Source organism: Phalaenopsis equestris, unplaced genomic scaffold (genome assembly GCF_001263595.1).
Source record: "Phalaenopsis equestris unplaced genomic scaffold, ASM126359v1 Scaffold000191, whole genome shotgun sequence".
NCBI classification, from domain to species: domain Eukaryota; kingdom Viridiplantae; phylum Streptophyta; class Magnoliopsida; order Asparagales; family Orchidaceae; genus Phalaenopsis; species Phalaenopsis equestris.
Window position 1 is genome coordinate 595,631 of NW_018164633.1, and position 18,280 is coordinate 613,910.

General features: G+C 31.7%; 2 protein-coding genes across 2 annotated transcripts in view; both read right to left on the bottom strand.

The window, feature by feature from the left end:
- Positions 1-12,700, bottom strand: part of LOC110022463 (calcium-binding mitochondrial carrier protein SCaMC-1-like) — a 14,202-nt gene extending 1,502 nt beyond the window's left edge. Inside the window, 2 exon segments of the mRNA XM_020721414.1 lie at positions 1-149; positions 12,005-12,700. The exon segment at positions 1-149 is cut by the window's left edge and continues 9 nt beyond it. Coding sequence (XP_020577073.1) covers positions 1-149; positions 12,005-12,407 — 552 coding nt within the window. The 5' untranslated portion in view covers positions 12,408-12,700.
- A 3,678-nt stretch (positions 12,701-16,378) lies between these two features.
- Positions 16,379-18,280, bottom strand: part of LOC110022465 — a 40,225-nt gene continuing 38,323 nt past the window's right edge. Inside the window, exon 8 of the mRNA XM_020721420.1 lies at positions 16,379-16,465. The gene's annotated coding sequence lies outside the window, so the exon portion shown is untranslated. The remainder of the gene's footprint in view (positions 16,466-18,280) is intronic.

The window sequence follows — 18,280 nt, forward strand, 5'->3', positions numbered from 1 at the left end:
TTCCCAATAATGGTAGATATTCTCGATAGTTGCCTCATGTGGGTATAGCAGAAGAAAGTCTCTCCACTCTTCAAAAGTTATGATTCCATTGTTATCTTTATCGACATGTTCTACAAAACGTGCTAGCTCCTCATCATCAATCTCAATTCCTGCCAAGATTAATTGGCTTGATTTGTAACACAAACAAAGAATACCAAGGAAATTAATGGTAGTTTGTATTGCATATCTATAAAGCGTTTACGTGGTTTCTTTATTTCCCGATTAAGGTCTTAAAGTACTTTGAGAAGAGCTAAATGATTACCCCACTTGGAAGTTATCAGCACAAGTGTGAATATGAATTTGATCTTGAGCCCAAGCCTATGCTTGAAGCAAAACTTGAATGAAAGCAGGTTATATCTCCTAAAGTTACAACTACAACTTTAGTTAAGCCTTCTTATCCCTTTACATTACAAAATTTAGCAAATAAAAAAAACAACAAATTAATTTTGTCAATTGGTCTTTTTTAATAGATATATGAAAGTATTTAAAAAAGCACTAAGAGAACACCCATTAAAATAGCATGTTCATGAGCTTTTCATAGATAGCTCCTATCATGAAAAATCATGTTGAAAAATTTATTTGGGAAAAAAAACAAAGAATGATATTATCTTAACCATTTTTCATTAAGGTCATGATATTTCAAGGACTAGCTCACCTTCATAAAGTGCCTATGTTTCCCAAAAGAGCTAGTTATAAATTTTTAAAATCCTTTGGGATTTTTAGGTATTAAATTTTTGTAATAATGAAGTTATCCACCATACAGAAAAATATTTGGAAATTTTCTATAAACTTTTGAGTTTTTTATTAGCCTGTTTATAGGAGGCATTAAAGGAAGCTTACGATAGTATGGATGTTTAATGGAGACTAAGGTAAGAAGGGTGATTGTTTTAATTGGGATGATGGCTTAGAAATCTAATAGAGGAATAGAGGAAATGGCCTCAGAGAGTGGAGCGGTTAAAGAAGATGTGAAGAAATATAGAGGAAATGGCCTTAGAGAGTGGAGCGGTTAAAGAAGATGTGAAGAAATAAAGGAAGTTGTAAAATTGAGAGAAATTTCATAATGAAGATGTGTAGCGAGAGTTTGAAGGGTCAAGTATAGGAAGAGAAATAGTGGGGCATAAAGAGGATTATGTGAAGAAGTTAGATAAATGAACACCCCAAAAAGATTGTAGTACGGATTAGAGTTGAAACATAAGTAGAAATCTAAAAAGGGGAGAATCTTTGATTAGGATGTTTTTAACAAGTTTTAAGGGTTGTTGAAGTAGTTGTGGCATGGTTATCAAGGATAAGGAAGATGGTGACAAATGTTATAATTTTTATGTAGATTTTTTATTAAACCTTCCATGCAATGCATTTTGTTACGGCTAGCATGGATTAAACTTGCATAATATTAGGTCTGCCTCAAGGTGCACCTCCTCTCAATTATGGTGAGGCATACACAATTAAATATATAGTTTTCCTTAAAATAAATGCAAGTAAAATAACCCTAAAAAGAATTTCTTACCCATATCATACACAACTTAAAATATAGTTAAATTTGTTACTATTAACATAGTCAATACTTTAAGATCTAATAAATATTTTTAGGAAAATGTACATACATCACACAATTTTTTATGTATTACTTATCTAAAACTCAATGTTTGATATTTGCACTTATAGCATCTCACAAACTTATGTATCAAAACATGTATTTCAGTTTTATAAAGATAGTGATGATATTTTTTATGTGATGTTAAAGTTTTTATGTGATGATATTTTTATCGTCTAAAATTGATAAAATGAGAAGAAGATGATGGAGATACAAGATGAGAATGAATGAAATATCATAGATACAACTGTGGATGAGATGAGGGAGAAAATAGATTATTGTATTGATGATTTTAATGAGGTTCCGTAAATGATAAGAGTGATGGAGAATTCTAAAATTAAAATTTTTAACCTTAATGATTTTTTATGGTCCTACTTGATGGATGACAGTAAGAGTGTGAGAGATACTAGTAATATTGAACTTATTTTAAATAGTTATGTTATTATGTCCGATTTTGATATTTGTATAGCCCTTCTTGTTTTATGATGTGATATTTGAATGTTAACATTTTATTTTTTTCAACAATTTATTATTTCCATCATTATTACTTTTACCATATTAGGTGTTAATATGGTTAACCTATTAATAAGTTGGAATGTAAATAAATTATTTTTTATTACATACTTTGAACTTAATGTAATACTTGTTGCTTTGCATAATTTATTGATCTCGAAGCTTACGCCTTAAATGGCCTTGAAACTTATGCCTTGCCACACGGACAAAAAATGTCTCAATACCTAAATGCACAATTTTTAAACTTAGGTGGGTAGGTTTTTGTGATGGCTGAAGTAGATTAAGACTTTGTGACGGTGCCAAATGATTAAAAAATGAGAAAAAGATATATTATGGTGCAAAATTTAAATGTGGTTGATTTGTAAATCAATCCACGTGTTGATACCATTGATTTCTTATAGAAACAAGCTTATGCAAGAGATCAAAGCTATTTTTCATTGAATCAATAGGGATATAAATAATACATGAAGAGCTATAAAAGGGAAAGAAAACCCACATGTAAATACAATATAATCCACCATGCACCCTTATTTTAAAAAAAAATAAAAAATAAAAATACAATTACTTGTCATGATAATGGCTTTTGAAATTGATCTAGAAACCTCCTTGCATGTCCTACATCAAGAGAAGGCCATAAGAAAAGTCAAATCTCAATTCATAATGTAATAATTTCCAAATACAAGCTATCATTACTTTTACTGATTCAAACCCAAATACTTGCCAAAACACATTACGACAACAAATATAAATTATGTTCAAAATATGATAAAATTTAGAATATTTATTTTATAATTATTTTTGCGGATTTCACTTGTTTACAAAGAATGTTACTCTATAAAATCAAAAAATTGTTGGAGGTTGAACTGAAAAGCTAGCAAAATCCACAACTGTGAAGAGTGCCTTTAGAAGTTTGATGGCCTTCATTCACACTTTATAGAGCTCAAATTAAACTAAAATGTAAGGTAACATAAATTGACTTTTCTTTTTCATTTGAGCTTTATCAAGTTGGGATAATCAGTTTGGTTGAGTTAAAGCCAATTGAAATAGATTTGGTCATCCTTTATTTCAGAAAGTAAGGGGAGTGTATGGGTTTCAACTTAGTGGCACGAGCAAAGGTGCATAATTCGGGAAATGGGTCAATCAAGCTTAAATCCTCTGATAAGCAATTGCAAAACATATGTATTGCGGGTGCCAGACAGAAAGTGTGAGAGAGTGAAAGTGAGTGAGTGGTGAATGCAAGTGACGTGACCGTATGGGTGTTCTAATACAAGCAACATTGGGGCCCAAGGCATTTAGTTAGGAACAAAAGTGAGATAAAGAGTACGAGTGAGCTAGCACATGCGATTGAAGCAAGGGCGAGTACAGCACATGTGATTGAAGCAAGGGCGTGTACAGGGCTACATGTTGACACCTCTAGCGTCAAGCAAAGATGTTCACCTTAGATCAAGGAATCAAGCAAGGATGGAGGTAGATTGATGAAACATTTGTCAAATTAGCGTTAAGTATTAGAAAAGGATGATATAGAAAGCTACAGATGGAAAGTACAATGTCTATGCAAATGGAATTGGAATTGCAATTGTTCATGATCAAGCATAGGATTCCATGGATGCAAAAGGGCAACAAAACACAATGTAGGCACTAGGCATCAATCAAAGCTTGAGTTGTGTGACATGGAGGAGATCGAACTTCAGATGTAGCGCAATAGCAATCACAAATGTATGGTTAGGCTCTAATACTAATTCATAGTAAAGATGTACATTGGGAGTTGAAAGAATCCATAATGGAAGGAAAACTAGTGCGGCGGAAAAAAGGGGCAAAAAGTTAGATGAATGAAAGCAAAAGGAGACGAAACCATACATAAAAATCATTAAGGTAAGAATGCCTAGGAGGGACATAGGAAATATCAAATCTCAATTCATCATGCAAAAATCTCCTAAATATGACACCAATGATTATTTTATAGATTCAAACCCAAAAACCGCGCTCACTTGTCATTGATTGTGCATGTTTGCATTCATGACGTTGCGGCATCCCCTAGCTGCATATTTGTCTCCATACATGTCTTAGCCGTGTGGGGTCAATATTGATTAGGACTTTATGTGCGTCCTGCTCGCTACCGTCTCTTGTTATCGCATCATTGTTTAAAATTACATAGGATGAGATCTTCTTTGACGCCCGCTTCGACGCTTATTTAAAAAATTTGCAATTAAACTTATGTTTGAGACTCATTATGTACTAGATGAAACTTATACCTTAAGGTGTACCTTACCTTAGTACGGGTGAGACATGCGTTGTTATATAATATTTTTTAAATAAGTATAAGTAAAATAACTTTAAAAAAAGACTATTTATCAAATAATATACAACTCAAAATTATTGAAATTATAATCAATATTGACCCCCACATATATATCAACAAAATCTTCTCATTAGTCTTCAAGAATATACCACAATTATGAAGAGATACCTTTAGAAGTTTGATGGCCTTCATTCACACTTTATAGTAACTCAACAACAACAACAAGCCTTTATCTCACTAAGTGGAGTCGGCTAAATTAATCGTCTTTCTCCATTGAGTTTTATTGAGTGTCATATTTTAATTTAATTCTAATAGATTAAGATCATTTTTATATGATATGTCCAAGTCTTTTTAGGTCTGCCTCTATCTTTTTTAACATAAGTCGAATCTAAAACAACTACTCTCCTAATTAGATCATCAGATGGTCGACATTTCATATGACCAAACCATTTAAGCCGACTCTCTCTAATCTTGTCTGTCATTGCAGCTGCACCAACTCTTTCACGGATAGATTTGTTTCACGTTGTCTCTAAGTGTTAAGCCACTCATCCGCCTAAGCATTCTCATTTCAGCAACACTTAGCTTTTTTTTATGAATCTCTTTTAAAGGCCAACATTATGTGTCATAAAGCATTGCAGGTCTCACCACCATGTTATAAAATTTCCTTTTAAATCTAAGTGGTACTTTTCTATCACACAATGTATTCCTCCACTTCAACCAACCAACCTGAATTCTGCTAATAACATCTGCATCCATATCACCATCACTTTGAACAATAGACCCGGGATATCTAAAGCGTTCAGACCTTTTAATGATTTGATCACCTATAATTACAATTCGGCCACTAGAGCTACTACTACTAAAATTACATTTCATATATTCAATTTTAGATCTTCTCAAACAAAGACCTTTAAACTCCAATGTAGACCTCCATAATTCAAGATATTTCTTAAACTCTTTCTCTAAACTTATCCACAAGAATGATATCATCAACGAAAAGCATACACCAAGGTACATCCTCCTGTAAATGTCCAGTAAGAGCATATATAGCTAAAGCAAAAGATATGAGCTTAAAGTCGATCCCTAATGTAATCCAACTGAAATAGGAAAATACTAGGTCAATCTTCCTTCTGTTCAAACACAAGCAACAGCTCTAGTATACATATCTTTAATGACTTGAATTCAAGTCATATCAACACCTTTCTTTTCTAGAACTCTCCAAAGAGCTTCTCTTGGAACCTTTTTCTAAATCAATAAAAATGATATGTAGATCCTCCTTACTCTCTCCATACTTCTCTGTCAAACCTCTCAATAAATGTATAGCTTTCATAGTAGACTTGTCCGGCATAAATCCAAATTGATTATGAGAAATCTTTGTATCACATCTTAATCTATGTTCAACTGCCCTCTCCCATAATTTTAAAGTATGACACATTAACTTAATTCCTTATAATTTGCACACTCGTGTGTGTCCCTTTTATTTTTAAAAATGGGACCAAAATACTCTTCCTCCACTCCTCGAGCATCTTTTTACTTTTTAAAATAATATTAAAGAGACTTTATAGTGACTCAAATTAAACAAAAATGTAACGTAATATAAATTGACTTTTCTCTTTCATTTAAGCTTTATCAAGTTGGGATATCAACCTTATTTCAAAAAGCAAGGGGAGTTCATGGGCTTCAACTTAGTAGCACGAGCAAAGGTAAAGAATTAGGGAAATGGGTCAATCAAGATTAAATCTTGTGATGAGAAATTGCAAAAGACATGTATTGTGGGTGCAAGAAAAAAAGTGTGAGTGGAAGTGAGTGAGTGGAGAACATAGGTGACATGAGTGTATGTGTGTTTTAATACAAGCACATTGGGGCCCAAAGCATTTAGTTAGGAGCAAAAGTGAGATAAAGAGCACGAGTGAGCTAGCACATGTGATTGTAGGCTGAGTAGTGACACTCATAGGGTCAAGCAAAGATGCACATGAGATTAAGCAATCAAACGAGGATGGAGATAGATTGATAAAACATTTGCCAAATTAGCATAAGTATGGGAAAAGGATGTGTAGAAAGCTACAGATCGGCGTTGGACTACGAAGACACCAATCATAATGTGGGTGTGATGGAAAGTACAATGTCTACGCAAATGTAATTGGAATTGCACTTGTTCATGATCAAGCATAGGATGCCATGGATGCAAAAAGGCAACAAAACACAATGTAGGAAACTATCAAGCGTGGGTCGTGTGATAGGAAGGAGGAGGTCGAACTTTAGATGTGGCGCAATAGCAATCACAAATGTATGGTTAGGCTTTAATACTAATTTATAACAAAGATGTAAAATGGGAGTCGAAAGAATCCATAATAGTAGGAAAACCAGAGAGGCCAAGAAAAGGGGCCAAAAAGTTAGATGAATGAACGCCACAAGGAGAGGAATGCAAGACGAGAGACAAAACCACACATAAAAACCATTAAAGGGAAGAATCCCTAGGAGGGATGCCATAGGAAGTATCAAATCTCCATTTATCATGGATTAATCCCCTAATATAAGGCCAACGGTTATTTTATAGATTTAGACTTAAAAACCGCCCTCACTTGTCATTGACTATGCATATTTGCATTTGTGTGTTGACTATGATGCATCCCCTAGCCGCATGTTCGTCTTCGTACATGCCTTAGCTGCATGGGGTCAATATTTCTTAGTACTTCATGTGTGTCCTACTCGCTACGGTCTATTGTTATCACATCATTGCTTAAAATTGCATAATATAAGATCTTCTTGACACCCATTTTGATGCTTTTTAAAAAATTCATAATTAAACATATGCTTACAACTCATTATGTACTGCATGAAACTTATAACTTAAGATGTACCTTATCTTTGTTTTGGTGAGACAAGCACAATTATATAATATTTATTTAAAGTAAATATAAGTAAAATAACGCTAATAAAAAACTCATTACCCAATAATATACAACTCAATATTATTGAAGTTATCATTAACATAATCATGATTTCAATTTTGATTAATATTTTAATGATTATTGGGACCGAAGATGAGCAATGGGAGAACATGGACACAAATAAGGATGAGGCAAAGAAGAAAATAAGTTGTTAAGTTGATGATTCTAATGAAAACAAAATAGATGATGAAAATAATGAAGACCTTTAAATTTGGAACTTCTAATATAAGTGACTTATGCTTTACTTTGATAAAGAAAGGTAGGAGTATGAGAGATAGTAATCGTCTCAAATTTATTTTGAATATGTTATTATAATTTATTTTAATATTCGTATAACTCTTTTTTTTTTTATAATCAAAGTTTAGATGTTAATATGTTGCTTCTTACTACATACTTAAAAATTAATATATTACCTCTTACTTCATGCAATTTGTTGATTTTGATACTTGTCTCAAAATGCTTCTAAAGTTTAAAATGTGTCTCACGAGCAAAAAATGTCTCAATACATAATTGGAAAATTTTAAAGGTTATGTTGCACCATATTGCAACTGTGTCAGGGGAATGAGTGATGTCTTACTCACGGCGTTGGTTTGAGCAATTGTTTTTCACCTTCCCTTGTGATTCTGGTATCTCTATAGATTTTTCCAGTCAAATTTTTTAATATGTTCTTCGCTATCGTTAATTGATGTCAGCATGACATCGACATCCACCAGCTCTTAGTCTCTCTCCAGTTTCTAAGAATTATGTCATCACAGCATCTTCTTTCTCATCGGAAGTATATCTTTGCTAATATCTGATATTTGTGATCAAGCAATTTTTTTTTCATAAAGTTCTATTAGATCTCCTACACTTTCAGATCCCAACTCCACATGCCATGACTTCTCCCAAGGGCTTAGTTTCCCTCCCATTAATATCACCTACTATTCCCTTATAGTACTTCATGCCCCTGAGGCTAATCCTTTTCTTTCCTCTCTAGCGATTGAGTGTCATTTGTCTTATCCTCTGTGATCCTTTGTAAATATTATTCGTGATTTGAACGTTGGGAATTTTTCCTTCTCATTCAACAAATCTTCACTTTTCTTTCATCAAAATTTAAAGATTCTTTAACACAAACAACCTACATCTTTTAAAATAAGGCTAATCTTTTTGTTTATAATAAGCAATTTTTTTGTGTTTATTAGACATCTCACCCTCTGATTAGCATACTTCTTGTGTAACCATGGGATGGAGATGATTCGCAAAATTCATAGTTAATTTACAGTTGCTAGATGATTATTTCATTGGGCTTATTGACCCTTATTGACCCTTGACATGTCATCATAAGTTCTTTTTTTTTTTTGAAACAATTTATATCAGACTCCTATCATTGGATTTTTAATATATCAACAGCCTTCGATGTGCTTATTAAAATGGTCTCCGAACTTTAATTACTTTGTGAAACCTAAGATCACTCTAGTTTGGATCTCATTTTCATAGCATTGATTTTTAATATATCAACAGCCTTCGATGTGCTTGTTAAAATGGTCTCCCAACTTTAATTACTTTGTGAAACCTCAGATCACTCTAGTTTGGATCTCATTTTCATAGCATTGTCTGCATTCTTTCAACCAATCTAATTTATTCCATTTGGCTTCCATTTTTAAAAAATTTTTAAAGAAGAATGTTGCAGCAGCTAATTTTATTAGGCCCTCTATGACTAGATTTTTTGTGAAATTAGGAGTTGTTTGTCTTCTCATAAAGATATTTGATCTAAGCCGCCTTCATTTGGATATTGACAGTATTTGGAGTTTGAAAATATTGCTTCATGCCACTCTTGTTTTTAAGCTTTTAGGCATAAATTCTTTGAGTGCTTTAAGTTTTAGCTCAAGCTGAAAATTCTCAATTTTGAAGCCTTTCACCTAATACTCATATTGATCGTCCAAAATTTATGGTGAAAGATCACTCCTATCTATTCAGATATGTTCTCAAAACTTGATGTCGGGTTTGGATTTTTCATTAGCAGTGGTTAATGCTCCCTTGTCTCTGCCATCCACCTGGAGGTGATTACTCCATCTACTAATATTAAAATCAAGAATACTTCGCAAGTTATTGAAATGCATAAACGTCTTCCCACTAGTAATCAATATGATGATTATTTATCACGACAAAGTTTTCAATTTTAATTGGAACTTTTACAATGACTACTCTATGATGCAGAAAAAATTTTATGTTCATTATACCAAAAAATGTCAAGAATCAAAAGAAAATCTATCAGCATTATTCTATTTTCACTAAGCTTTATGCTAGAGAAACCAAATTAAATCATTTTATATTTTCTATCTTATTGTAATTGTCTTATTGTTTTGGCTTTTCAGTTTTATTGTATTTTCCTTTTTTGCTTTGGCATTTCTTTGGCTTTTCGGTTTTATTGTATTTTCCTTTTTTGCTTTGGCATTTCTTGATAAATGCCTTTAATATACTATTTTCTTTAACTAGTTCATATATTTTGCATTAGAAAAGAATAGATCTTAAATAAAAACTTTATCAAAAACATATTACTGCAAAAATGGAAAAAAAAAATAAGTCATTTATTACATTAATAAAACATGTTTTAAAGGATGATGAAATTTAGGACATTTATATGCTACATCAGAACAAGATATAGATGAAAAGAAATAGGGTGAAAGAGAGATTAATAGAGAGCTAGAAAGGGAGAGAAAACATTTTTGAAGAAAGAAAAATGGTGAACAAGTCTATGTTTCAAAAGAAAAAAGAAATAAAATGCTAAAATAAAAATAAAATTAATTTTTCACTAATTCATAATAAATTTTACTGTCCCATTTTTGTAGAAAAAGACAACCCTCAAGAATAATTACATAAATGATACTCAAAAGATGAATTAAAGCAATTTAAATAAAATAAATTAAGAAAAAGCATAACGAAAGCAACATTTAAATATTACCTAACGGAATTAATCAACAATGCCCAAAAAAAAAACAAATAAATAAAACAAGCACTCCTATGTGCAATTCACTATTGTTTTGTCTACAACCAAAATGCCTTGAATTCAAGGCTTAGTGTATTCTCTCCAACCTTTTTCTAGTTTCAAATTTCCTTGATGATAACATGTAAGCACTCAATTCAATGACACATCAACATCCTCATCTCTCTCTCTCTCTCTTATCTTAATTCCTTTCCTCTCCCATTTATCTATTACACATACTTTTCAAAACAGCATATTCTAACATCATTCCACCCATGTCAAGCTTCTATTAACCAAGTTAAAACTTTATGTGTGATGGTAAAAATCTTGCCATTGGCAAAGCCATCAAAGCACAGCGTACCAACTCACATCTAATTCCTATTCAACATTATAAGACAATCAAGTAGTATATGAATCAAGCACTCCAATAGAATTTGTGACAAACAATAACATTAAAGACAAAGAAGAGATCTCACTTCATTCACTGTTCTAAATTCCTCTTCAACTCGGGGAAGACTACACATGACAAAAAGATGGTTGGGCATTGACAAACAAATAAAAGAAAAGGAGAAATAGTGTTTGCTTGAAAAACTAAATAAAGTGATGTGGTCAATTTAGCAAATGCAAACAAAAATAAGCGCATATTTCAACCCATATTGTATGCTATGGACTTAGTTGCTTTGTCACAAGAGATTCTTAAGGGACACAATAAACACCAAAAGCTAAAATTTCCTAGCTCTTACATATCTCCACTGCAAGAGCCATTCATTAATGCTCCTCTCATTTTGATTAAGCATTTTCTAACATCAGCATTCATTTGATGTTCTCCTCTCATTTTCATTAAGCATTTTCTAACATCAGCATTCATTTGATGTTCAATCTTAGTTTCACAGTTTTCATTCAATATGAAGTTCAAAGTCTAAAATCATACATTAGTTTTCACTTCTAAAAACAAATTATAATCCCCTACAAAACCAAAAGAGATAGCATCAATTAGAGACATGTTTATGCTTTAGCTATGCAACATTTTCCCTTTCAATCCTACAGAAGTCAAGGCTTGCTTAGAGTGACTGTCGGGTGAAAGAAATATGACAATGCTTGATGTGAATCATTAACTTCATCTCCTACGTCAAGTGTTTAAGAAAGAACCATACCTAGATCTCAAAACGTAAATAGATTAAAAAATTAAATCCCAACAAACTAGAAGTTTTAAGCAAATAAGACTAAAGGACGAAATTTTTTAGGACAATTCTTCACTTGATGGTGAAACTGATGGTAAGAATTGGAGATCCATGGTATCACCAGATATAAAAATTAATGAAATACAAGTTCAGGCATATAGACCAATACTAGATTAGCAGATGCTTCAAGAAGAAAAAGAATCATCCTATTTATACGGATCTATTTCTGGAAATTAGTATCAGGTCTTACAGTCATAAAACCAGCACTGGTCATTAGTCGGTTATCCTCTCACGAGTAAATGTGACCAACCTCAACTTCAAAAATAAAAACATAAAAAAAAGTAATAAAATTTCCTTAAAAGGGTAAAATCTTGCATACCATCAATTGTTTGCATGTAGATAGAAATCATGCAGTCTATATGATAACATAACAGGGAACAAACTTAGCATCACCATAAAGTTCATTACCTGCCTTGACAAGCGCATCCCATAGCTCTTCAGGCAAGATGCAGCCATTATGCTCGACATCAATAGCCTGAAAAATAGAATACAGTTCCAGCTCCTTCGCATCCATATAGCGCTTGAACTCCTGGTAATCAACGCGGCCGTCACTGTTAGCATCGCAAACCCTAAGAAGATCCCGCGCATACTTATACTCAGCGGGTATACGAAGCGACAACAGGCCGGCTTCGATCTGTGCGTAGTCGAGGTAACCTGCGCCGGTGTTATCGAAGAAGCTGAAAAGGCTCCGGATTCGAACCTCGCGGTCATCCTTAGTCTCCCTTAGGGCGAGCAGCAGATGATCCATGGACACGGGGCCCGGCTTCTTCACAGGATTGCACCCGTTTCCGCCGGGAGTCCCCGCCGACATCCTCTACGAAGGGTTCAGGCCGCGGCGACCGCCGGGGTCAAAATTGCAGCAGTCGACAAACAGACGGATGTGGAGGTCGTGGAACTCAGAGGCAATGGAGAAGGAAGAGGAGTTGAGAGGATTAGGAGATGAAGGAGATGATCGCTTGCTCATCTGAGAAATAGATTGAATCGATCCATCTCACTGATCCATGAATGCAGGTTGGGGTTCTGCGACCATTGTATGGATTCCGGACAGAGAAAGCTTGAAGGAGAGAGTGCGTTTCCTCTAGATTTCAGACTCGGGAGGTTTGAATTTTGTTTCCTCTGTTGCACTGCTTTTACTCTTAGAAATATATTATTTAAATTTTTAATGGTTGTTTTATTGGTCAATTTTTATTTTTATTTTTTTCTCATAATATTCATAATTGAGCAAATATAAATGTTTTTTTTTTTAAGAAAAGAAATATGCATAGAAAATTCATTTCATTTCATATCAAAATATTGCTTCTAATCTTGAACGGTTTGTCACGAACAAAAATCGGCTCGACCGATTCATATCTGAGTATCATTCTAACCTTAGTTTAAAGTTTGCTCAAACTCATAGTTTGAATACAAACTAATTCAAACTAAGTTTGAACTCATGCTTTAAACAATTCAAGACGTGTGTAACATTATTGAGTATTATCAATCAATAGTGTTACTTCAAGAATTTCATTAAATTAAAACATTAATTGAAAAATGAGATAGATATCAAAAGTTGCAAGGATAATTCATTTTTACATCAATACAAGCATAATTTGGTAAAAATAAGGAATTTTAAGTAAGAAAATTGTTATGAAAGGGATGGGCACATGGCTATACAAGTAAACCAATTTAGAGTTTTTCACTTCATATCACAATGCCTATGTTGCACCTCATCCTCTACTTTTAGAAGAATTATTATTTTATATTGGACTGCCACCATTAGAATTAAATGAAAATTTGATATTCAAATAAGACACAAGAGTTAAAAAGGATTCATGTAGCCAACCCCACCTAGTGGGATAAAGGCTTCTTGTCTTGTTGTTGTTGTTGTTTTGTTTTTTATGTACTACCACTTCGCTTTACAATAGGATAAGATGACACTATAGTTTACTTCATTTAGACCTTCAAGGTGCTATGATTTTCAATTGATTTATATTTTCATATATGCATTTAGCATATTCATGAGTCTAAAACATTGAGCATAAGATGTATTAATTGAACTTCGGTCCAAGCCATCTTTGTGTGGGGCACATTACATTATATTTTTTTATATGTATATACATATTAATATGCAAATTAACATTACTATTAAGATCACATTAGAAATATGCAATTTATTCTAACTAATGGGATATATAATTAAGCTTTAAATCTTACAAGATGGCTTCCTCTGTGCTTTTTTTTTTTGCCAAAAAAAATTACATTACATTTAATATACTTGTGTGTCTTCTAAATTATTATTTCTATATTATGTAATTAAAGCACTACAAAAAATAATCATTGCATAAGAACCTACATTCTTTAAAAATATTTTTTAAGCTTTCTAAAATACTTGTTGTCATAAACTTGTATCAATTTCTAAACACGAAAGAAAATGCCTACCACTTAACTAACTTCATTTTCAATATTAGGTACTAAAACTAGATCCTTCACGCATGTTTTGTTAAAATGCTAATAAAAATCATCTCTTTTATATATTTTAGAAGCCGAATAGTAATCTTAATGATTCTTTTCATTTTAAATATTGTTATAATATTCATTATAATAGTATAAATGCAAACTCCACGGTGTACCTATGGAGATAATACAAATAAAGTATTAGCGATCATGTTATGTATGTTAGAGACAATTACTAAATTTGTCATTAAACCTATAAAGTGCCATAATTTAAGCATAAAATAAATCCACAATTTATTAGTCATTAAGTTAACAACTACAAATGTTGTTAAATCTTAGTGTTGGCATGTTGTACACTACCTCCATAATGTGTCTTCAAAAATATTTTCAAAAATATTACATTTATAATTAAACTAGATGATATGCACCAACGAAATTGAATGCAAAACAGAAGAAAATGCACTTAAAATATCCTAAAGAGTGAAATAGAAGATTAATAACTATCCTTAGATTCTTCTTATTCGGGACACTTTTATATGATGATAATTTTTAAAAACAATGCTTTTGAGGACCATCTTACAAATGTGATGGCCTTCTCACGGCTCCTCGAAGCTTTTCATAAGCCACATTTTTGCCATAATCACTCTTTACTTCTGATATCATATTTTCTATTTCACATTAACATTATATCCGATGAGCTTCTCTTTAGTTATGTATCTATTAAGTTATGGTTAAGCTTGCTTACAGAATATGGTACATCTCCCAATCTTAAATCCATTTAATTTTGCCAACTTTATTTGCTCATAGGTTCCTTGAACAAGTTTTAGAAGTGCAAGAGATAAATAAAATGCCTCATTTAAATATTTTAACCTTAATTAAATTTTTTTCTTCATTACATATTGATGTAACTGCCTCTCATCTTTGCTCTAAATTGTTGACTAACTTCTATATGCATTAAAGATAGACTTCAGCATGAGATTATTAATTCAATAGTAAGTAAATTAGAATTAATGTTAGGAGCTTAGCTTCATAAGAGTTATACATACATTCTCTATGTCATGAATTATTGATTTCAACCCTAAAGTACATGAAGAATTAGAATACCTCGCTCTTTTACTGGTTTTAAGTACATCATTAAGATGTTGGTTGTAATCTCTAATGGATAATTTAACATTGAAACATTCAAAGAAAGGAGCGAATATGGCACCTGGGAGTGGAATGGTGTGGGGAAGTTAATTGGGTGATTTGTAAATTATTTAAGTTACTTTTAAAATTATTATTGAATAAAAATTGTATTGTTATTCAAATTTAATTTGTCATAATGTTATAACTAAGAATACGTATGTACAAAAATAAAATAAAACATTACGAGACAATCACAATTACATGCATAAAAATAAATGCATAACGAAAAGAATAAACACAAATGATTTTTATGTTATTCACCTCAAAAACTAACCCTATGGCTTATGACCATGCCTAGCCAACGTTCTCGCTGGGAATTCTTTTCCAACAATAACAATATCTTTGAATAGGGCAAAAATAGCTTACACATAGACCCACTCTCCTTCTGGACAAGTGCAACCCAATGTACTCTGCACTGAGCAAATAGAACCCCAACTTGATTAATCACACACATCCTCTTTCTTTTCGTGAATGAAACTTATAACCAAAATTCTTTCAAATTTTGGATGTGATCGAAAAAGAACATCTATAAAGTGCATAGTATCCCTATTCATGATGTGTAAAATGAAGACTCGGTCACTAATCATATACCAGTTGTTCATAATTTTTTACTTGATCTCACAAATATTTTACACAAACCACCAAGGCAACTATAAATTTAAGAAAATTTGATAAACCTTCGAAGATTTTCATTCTATGTAAAATCAAATATAAATTTTAGGAAAAATAATTTTCTTAGTTTGAATCATAATAATATAAGAAAATTCAAGCAACACTACAAATACTTTTGATTTTTAAGTCAACATGTCATATTAAAATAAAATCAATATTTTCGTCAATATAATATTTTTTTAAGAATCCAAATAATATGAGGATGTATATTAAAGTAAAATGAGATTTCTATACATCCAAACATAAAATTTGATTTTAAACCAACACACTATAAAATTTGATCTAGACCAACACACTATAAAATTTGATTTAAAAAATCATGAAAATTTAAATAATATCTAAATAAATTTTCAATTAACACAATATAAATCTTGATCCAAATGATCTTGAAAACATAAATAAAAAAGAAATAAGCTTTTTAACCAGCATAATATAAATTTTTGATTCAATATTAATGAAAATTTAAACTAAAATAAGACGTTTAACCAACTCTGCAATTCGACCATTCGAGCGTGCGCCTCAACATGATAGACAAAGCCCTCGACCACCAGACCGCAGGTCCAATCGCTTTTAATACCTCTAAAAAAGGTAATTTGAAAACAAGTCATGTAACCAACCAAAATAAATCAGGAAATTGAAATACATAATTGTACATTATGAAATAATCATTTTAAAGCACACAATTAGTGAATGTTTCACAGAACAATTAATGTGCTAGATAATAATATAGCACAAGCAGTCTTGATGAGATCAAAACTATATATATATATATATATTTGTGATAAGGCGATAAGATGAGAAAAGTAAGTCAACAGCTCAGATTGTAATGGGGTGATGTTTTACTATTTATATCAATGTCTTAAGTAATTATAGTTTATTGACAAAAAATAATAATCATAATACAAAATTCAAAGCAAACTGAATAATTTATGAAGTACATGCAGCAGCCAGAGGATGACAACTCGGCGCAAACAATAATAGCGACGAAGTGATGGAAGAGCTCCACCGACAAGCAGCAGCCAACTTGCAAAAGGAGTTCCAGGTGGATAAAAGACAAACTGGTATTTTGATATAAATAAAAGCCACCATCAAGCATTTAGGATTCGAAAATGAAATTCCCAAGCAAAGAGGGTCTGAGCACAAAAAATAGTAATGGGTAGGTTGTAAGTTCAATTCCCTTTAATGAAATGAAAAGGGAAGATTTGCATACATACAACTCATTTCTTTTAAATACCCACCATCTAATGTTTGATTTTAATATATATAGATAGATGGATGGATGGATAGATATATGACATCTTAACTGTCACCTTTAGGAACGATCATGGTGCAATAGAGGTGAAAGATTTGTTCAAATAAAATTCTCACCCACACGAGTTCTGATTTGCACATATCATGACTCGGTGGATAACAAATTAGTCTAAATCAATCATTACAAACATTCACAATTCAATTCAATTCATAAATCATTAACATTCCCAATTGTTTGGTAGCGTGCATGATAATATCACCATATATACAAAGTTACTAAATATCTAATATATAAGAAATATGTACCCAGAAGTCTTTACAAGTTTCAAACCTATACAAACAAAAAAGTGTATACAATCATAAATGGTTGATCGCTTTGATGCTTCTTACTCTTTTTTGAAAATTAACAAAATATAAGAGTGTGCTACAAGCGCAACAAAATAATCAATGCTAAAGTAAGATTTTATAAATAAAAAAATAAAAAAAAACAATGTGCATGTGTAATCATAGCTCTTATGTATGACAACAGTATACACAATAAACATGTTTTAATCATATGAGACATTTAAGAAAAAGGGCATGGAATGCAATAAACAATAATACCAGCAACAAGTATATATTTCATTCATTAATGTACAATTATAAGTATATGAATAATTATTTCATAATCACTAATTGTCGTCTTAGAAATATCAATTGTAATTGCATAGACTTTGACTACATTCATTTCAATTCATATTATTGGGTCTCAAAATAACAAATAATAAATGTTAGAGGTCTCCCAATGTAGTAATTATTAATAGTCCCTCTAATAATTTTTTTTTGTGTACTGACATAATGAAGGGCATACTTATAGAGAAAAGTAAATTGTCTCAAACTATTATTGTCTTGGACTCTTAAATTAAATTGAAATACTTAGCCGTTGTTTGGGATCCATTTTTGTTTTTTTATCTTTTATTTTTGAAAATGAAAAATAGGAAACATACATGAAAATAATATTTGTTTATTAGTTTTTTTATTTTATTTTTTGGGAGAACACATCTATTTTTAAAATATTAAAAAGAAGAAAAAACATGTTTTTGGACTGTTTTCAAAACGCCAAAACAACCCTTCGCCTGGCCTGTCGCCTGTTGTTGCTGCTTG